This window comes from Tupaia chinensis, unplaced genomic scaffold (assembly GCF_000334495.1).
Source record: "Tupaia chinensis unplaced genomic scaffold, TupChi_1.0 Scaffold138425_1, whole genome shotgun sequence".
In the NCBI taxonomy this organism is placed as follows: domain Eukaryota; kingdom Metazoa; phylum Chordata; class Mammalia; order Scandentia; family Tupaiidae; genus Tupaia; species Tupaia belangeri.
The window spans coordinates 921,202-927,323 of NW_006198322.1; the positions used below are offsets into that span (position 1 = coordinate 921,202).

The following is a 6,122-nucleotide window of genomic DNA, read 5'->3' on the forward strand; positions in this document are numbered from 1 at the left end:
ACTCGCCCTATAGGAAAAACTTCTAAAAAAAAAAAAAAAAAAGGACAGCCGGATCCCATGTGGCCAGCTTTGTCCTTCAAGGTGATTTCTCACTCTCCCACCCCCTCTCTGTCTCTCTCTGGAGAACACATGCGCCATATAGCAAGAAAACAAAACAAAAAAGACTAAAAAGAAGCAAATTACAAAATGATATATATGATCCTGTTTATGTAAAAAGTACAAATATGAGAATTTTTTTCATGGGTTACTTGTCTTAAAAACTTCAGCAGCAACAACCAGAAAAAGTTTTCTCTGGTCCTTTATAAGGTACAATGCTGCTATTACCTGAGGTCATTATTAATCAAGAGAAGTCGTCTGTTATCTGATAATAGGCGTGAAGAGCATCTTCTTCCTCTTTTTTTTTGGAGAGGTTTTTGCTGTAGGGCGCATGCACTCACCAGAAAGACAGAGACAGACAGACAGAAAGCAAGAAATCACCCCCCAGGGGGGATGGCCACGCCGCAATCCCTTCTCCTCCATTCTCCTCTCGGGAGCTTGGGCACGCATGCAAATGCACCCGGGGTGAGTTTAAGCCACCAGGTCCAGGACTCGAACCGCGGTCGACTACATGGGAGTCCAGCAACATAGCCATTATGTCAACTGCTGGTCCCAAAATGTGCACGTTGAGAGAGACAGAGAGAGAGGGGGACTCGATGCCGCAATCCTCCAGCCTCCACAGGATTTTGCCATAGGGCGGGTGCCACCGCACCCCAAGAGCATCTGGAATGTGCTGGTTCTCATCGACTCTGCTGTCACCATGGAGCGCCACACCCTCGTCCAGTAGTTCCTCTGGATTGGCGAGGTGGGGATGATTTAGGGTTTGGTGAATCGCAGCCAGTTACGCTCTGTTCAAAAGCCTTTCTCGTTGGACTTCTTGTGTGCGCGAAGATGATGTGAAATACCTCTCTGTGTTTTGTTTTCAAGGGTCACATGGATGAGGATGTCCAGGCAGCCCTACTCCAGATCATACAGATGCGGCAGGGGCTGGTGTGCTAGCCGGAGCCCCGAGGGCCAGAGACTGCTCTCCAGCTGGTGCTGAGCCTTCAAGTGCAGCTCCACGGCCCGCCTGGGCCCTTCCCGTGCTAGTATGACGGAAACGAATTAGGTTTTGTGCCGTCAGTAGATTTCTCTAATTAGATGGGTATGTTACTGAGTTTTCGAGTATCAGTTAAAATCTTGTGTTCCATAGATATTTTTTTTTTTCAGTTAGACAGCATTACACTTTGCTTTGGATCGACCACATATTTTTAAACCTTTGGGTTTCTCATAGAACATGAGCCACCGAGTGGACCCATACCAAAAGGAGTTAGACTGAAATGATTACGATTTCTTTCAGTGAAGTTAATCTGGTCGCTAGCCACTTAGTGGATCAAAGACCTTTCAGGTCCTCAGTGGAGCCTTGAGACCTGATGCGGTTTCAAAGAATGCGTTGTAACCTGGCTGGCCGAGCGGCGTCTTTACTGAGGTAATTTAACGAGAGCCCTTGACTTCTCTTGGAGGTACCGAATTTTTTCTTCTTCACATTAATAACTTTTAAAGTAAACTTCTTTTCATAAATGGTTTGCAGTGCTAAATTGCATTTAGATTAAAAGCAGGCAGGGGTGGAGTATATCAGGAATTTATAATAAAAGTGCTTATCCTCTCTTCCACGGCATCTCAGTTTTGACTTGTGGTGACTTTGCTTGCCACAGTATTGAGAACTATAATAAATGGTATATTTATCATTTTTTATCATTTTTAGAGGTTTCAAAATGTCAAAAACTTTAGGCTTTTGTTTGGCAGTTACTTTGACATTCGCTGCTATAGTAACTGAGCACTCATACACGCATCCTCCAGACGCCTCTTATTTATAGGAGAGCTGTGCTAATGAGGTTAATCATGTGAAATGCAGCTTCCCTGCAAAATTAGCACCGGAGAATTGATTTTAGAAAACAGATCTTTAAGGTTTGAGATGAAAGTGCAATATACAGTAAACTGAGTATAGACAGGAAGAGAATATTGAGGCTGGACTCCAAGGTAACCAACCGTGTTTATGAACTGCATCTCGTTAAAGAAAGTTTCCATGTCCTGGTATTTTTGCTAATAGTTGGTTTATCATTCAGCTTGAATATTGCTAATTTGGCTGTTAGCAGATAACCAGACGAATGAATCATGCCAGCTGAGTTGTCTTAATTTGCAAAATGTGCCTTAGCCATAATCTTTTAGTATCCTGGTCCAGATTTGTATTTCCCTTTTTGTATAATAGAAGAAAGGAACTATCAAAATAGCTTTTCACACCAAAGAATAAGCCATCACACTTCTTCCATGCAGAAACAGCAGTGAAAAGTCAGAGTGGGATTTATTTCTCAGGCTTTAGGTCGCTGTCGACAGTGTACCTAAACCCCATCCTGTTTCTTTAATTGTTACAGTGAATGTCGGCCTTTGTGGGAGTTCTGCCTCATGAATTCAGGCTCCCTGTCAGAGCTCTGCAGCGGAGCGAGTTCTAAGTGGAATACTCACCAGCAGTGTGCGGTTTCCTTATCAGGGGTGGGGAGGGACTCTTATGTGTATTTTATTTTGTCAACTCTCAATAAACTGTTTCCTGGAGACTCTTGTTTTGAACATCCTTGTGTTGCCAGACGTGGGCATCCACACCCCAAGTGCAAGAACCCAAAGCAGGTCTGACCCCTAGCTGCCCCGATGCAGAGAGTGCCGAAAGCGTTGAGGAGAGCAGAGGAAAATTTGGCCACAGGGAGGACACGGAAGAACCTCTTGGATGGGTCCGCCAAGCTACAGGTGCTTTTCTGGGGGAAGGCAGAGGCTCCGGGGCTGACAGCTCGCTATAGAAAAGCTCAGCGAAGCATAGACCGGTGAGTCTTTAGCTGGGGGCACAAGTGAGCAGCCTTAGAGCCAGGGGTCTCAGTCTCAGCTAAGGGGTACAGTCCTACGAGTCACTTCAAGGTGGGAGCTCGGCGCGAGGCTGGGCCAGCGTTCTCAGTGCTTCAGCTCCAGGCAGGCCGTTGTCTCCTCGGAGCTCCTGTGAGAAACCTCCAACAAAGAGCATCAGGCTGAGAGAGAGCTTTTGACCATAACAAGATGGAGTCAGTCTGGCTAAGCAGGGCCCAGTACACGTGTGAAAAAGCCTGCAAGTCCATTTGCTATCTTGGGAGGATTTGGGTAGAAAACAGTGGGGTTCAAAAACAGGATGATGGTACTGGCTTTCAGTCTGCCATGCCGAGAAATATGTATCCTGTCTGTTTGAAATAATCCGCCATCTCATTTGTCACCTTTTGATCGTGAAGGCAGAAATCTCCTTAATAACACTGCACACTAAGGCTTTTTAGATAATAAACAGTGGTCCATGGAAAATGGATGACGACGGTCTCTCTGTCATTCTGCGTTCAGGAAGAATAGGAAGGCCGGACTTGGGCCACGGGGACGTGGGGCAGTTGGTCTGCAGCGCTGGACACAGCCCCGGAGGGTCCCTGCATTCCTAGGGCAGGGCAGTCCTGCGCTCTGGGCTGCTCTCTCCTGCTGTTGAGTTCTCGTCATTCCCGCTTCAGAAAAGCGTGTTTCTTTTGACAGTCAGTCAGTGTTCTAAAGAATGACCAATTAAAATGTTCATGCAATGAACATCTTAAATATTAATATTATAGTGACTGTTCACTAGCCATACCTGTATTCTAAAATTGCAGATAAATTTGGCATAGCCTTTTTTTAAAAAAGAATTTATTTTTCATTATTTTTAAATTTTGCTATAAGAAATGCATGCTCACTAGAGAGAGAGAGAGAAAGAGAGAGAGAGAGAGAGAGAGCAAGCCTCCAGATCTGGGTCTTGAACTGTGGTCAACCATGTGGGAGTCCAGTGCCCTAACTACCACACCACCTGCTGGCCCCAGCATCCTCTCGTATGGCTTGCTTTTTATTTAAATCTTGACTTGTGACTTTAACCAAATTTTATACAGTTTAAAATCTTCTGAACACATAGGCTCCTTGCTGTGTTAAAAATCTTGCCCCTTGGTGTCAGCAGGTGGTGTAGTGCTTAAGGTGCTGGACTCCCACATGGCCAACCACAGTTCGAGTCCTGGACCCAGCAGCTTGAAACTCATGCCTACGTGCATGCCCAAAATCCCGAGAAGAGACTAGAGAAGGGATTGCTGCTGGCCATCCGGTGATTTCTTGCTTTCTGTCTGTCTGTCGAGTGCATGCACCCTATAGCAATAGTTTGAAAAAAAAAAAAAATACAGGGTTAGGGGCCCGTGGAGGTTAAGGCAGCCGGGTCCCAGATGAGTGATGTTGAGATTCTAGTCCTGAACCCCGTGGTGTGAAAGTCACTGCCAGGTGTGTGCGCGTGTGTGCCCAAAATCCTGAGGGGAGAATGGAAGAGGAGCCTGGCGTGGCCATCCCACTCAGGGGCGATGTCTCACTCTCCCGCTGGCAAGTGCACGCACCCACTAGCAAATGAAAAAAACGTGCAGCTTTAGAAATGTCTGCCCCAGTGTTACAGCCAGCTTTCCTGGAGAACGCTCCGGTTTTATACATATATGTACATACGTATTTTGGTCCTCTAACAAGGTCCAAAAACAGTTCTCACACTCAGGCTTCTTACCTCCCTGGACAGATCATATTCTTCCGCTAACGCTTTTCAAAGTAGAGCCGGAAGAGCTTGACTTCATTTTTGGTGTCAGGAAGACTGTACGTGTGGACGCCTGCTTACACGAAGGCCAGATCTAAGGCCAGATCTTAGGAGCGGGGCTTCCAAGCTGCTCTCAGTTATCTTCTTTACCGTGGTGGAGCAAAACGACTTCTTGCCTCCTGTTGTCCTCGCCACTGGACTCTGCAATCTTGTCATCTTTTTTCTTCTTGCAAGTTATGTGCGCCAAAATGGCGGTATTTCAGGCACCAAAATACGGGCTGAAAGCAAATTCCTGTGATGAACATGTAAAACATGGCGGCATGAGTTCGGTAGGGAACAAAGAAGCTAGGTCTTCATCCTGGCCCCTGTGTCTATTTTTTTTTTCTGTACATGAGATTTTTGTTGTAGAGAGAGTGTGCTCACCAGAGAGAGAAAGAGAGACAGAAAGTGAGAAATCACACCCCCCCCGGGGGGAATGGCCACCCCGCAATCCCTACTCCTTCATCTCTCAGGATCTTGGGCACGCACACACACGCGTCCAGAGTTTCAAGCCGCTGGGTCCAGGACTTGAACATGGTCGACTACGTGAATGTCCAACAAGATAAGCATTATTCCATCTGCTGGGACCAGTGGCCCCTATATTTTAGGAATAATTTTCGGGGTTGGGGGGGAGCAACAGATTAGCAAAGGTACAGTTCGCACTGCAGATTAGACTGTGCGGAGCACACAAAGTGGAGACCAGTAGAGGGATTTCATTTCAGTCTGGCAGTCATGTCCCCAACTGAACTGGACCTGAGACTTGTTGCAGGAACTTCACTTGGCTACTGGCCTTGGCTGTGTGTGTGTGTGTGTGTTTTGGGGGAGGTTGCCATAGGGCATATGCGCTCAGTGGAGAGAGACAGAAGAAATGTGAGGAATCATCCCCCCCAGGGGGGATGGCCATGCCACTATCCCTTCTCCATTCTCCTCTAGGGATTTCGGGCACGCATGCACACGCAACTTGATTTTCAAGTCTCCGATCGAACCACAGTTGGCAATGTGGGAGTCCAGCACTTTACCCTCCACCCCACCGGCTGGCCGGGCCTTGGCTATTTGAAACAGGACTGTTTAGACCAGCTTCCCCAGATCGATACTAACCTGCTCCTTAGCATGGTTTGGGAGTGTTCCTGCATGTCTTGACCTTTGGCTCAAGCAAGTCATGAATGTCCCGATTTTAAAAAGAAAAGACCAAGCTGCAGCAGACTCCCTGGGCAGTGAGAGAGCGAGTGCTGGTGTTTAGCATAATTGGGCACTGGAATGCCAGGGCTTCGTAGCAGAGGGCATTTTTATTATTTATGCCTAAACAAACACCGGTGAGGGGTGAATTCCACCAGAAAGGTTACGTAAATGTCATATGCAAACGAGAACGAGCCAAGCTTGCAAGAGTCGCTTCTCCAGTTTTGCACGTATATGTACATAAATATAAATG

At 46.8% G+C, this 6,122-nt stretch overlaps 1 protein-coding gene across 1 annotated transcript in view; it reads left to right on the forward strand.

Annotated features, from left to right (window-relative positions):
- UACA (uveal autoantigen with coiled-coil domains and ankyrin repeats) overlaps positions 1–2,625 on the forward strand; it is a 71,903-nt gene extending 69,278 nt beyond the window's left edge. Inside the window, exon 19 of the mRNA XM_006161325.3 lies at positions 964–2,625. Within this exon, the coding sequence (XP_006161387.1) occupies positions 964–1,035 (72 nt within the window). The 3' untranslated portion in view covers positions 1,036–2,625. The remainder of the gene's footprint in view (positions 1–963) is intronic.
- Positions 2,626–6,122: the final 3,497 nt, after the last annotated feature.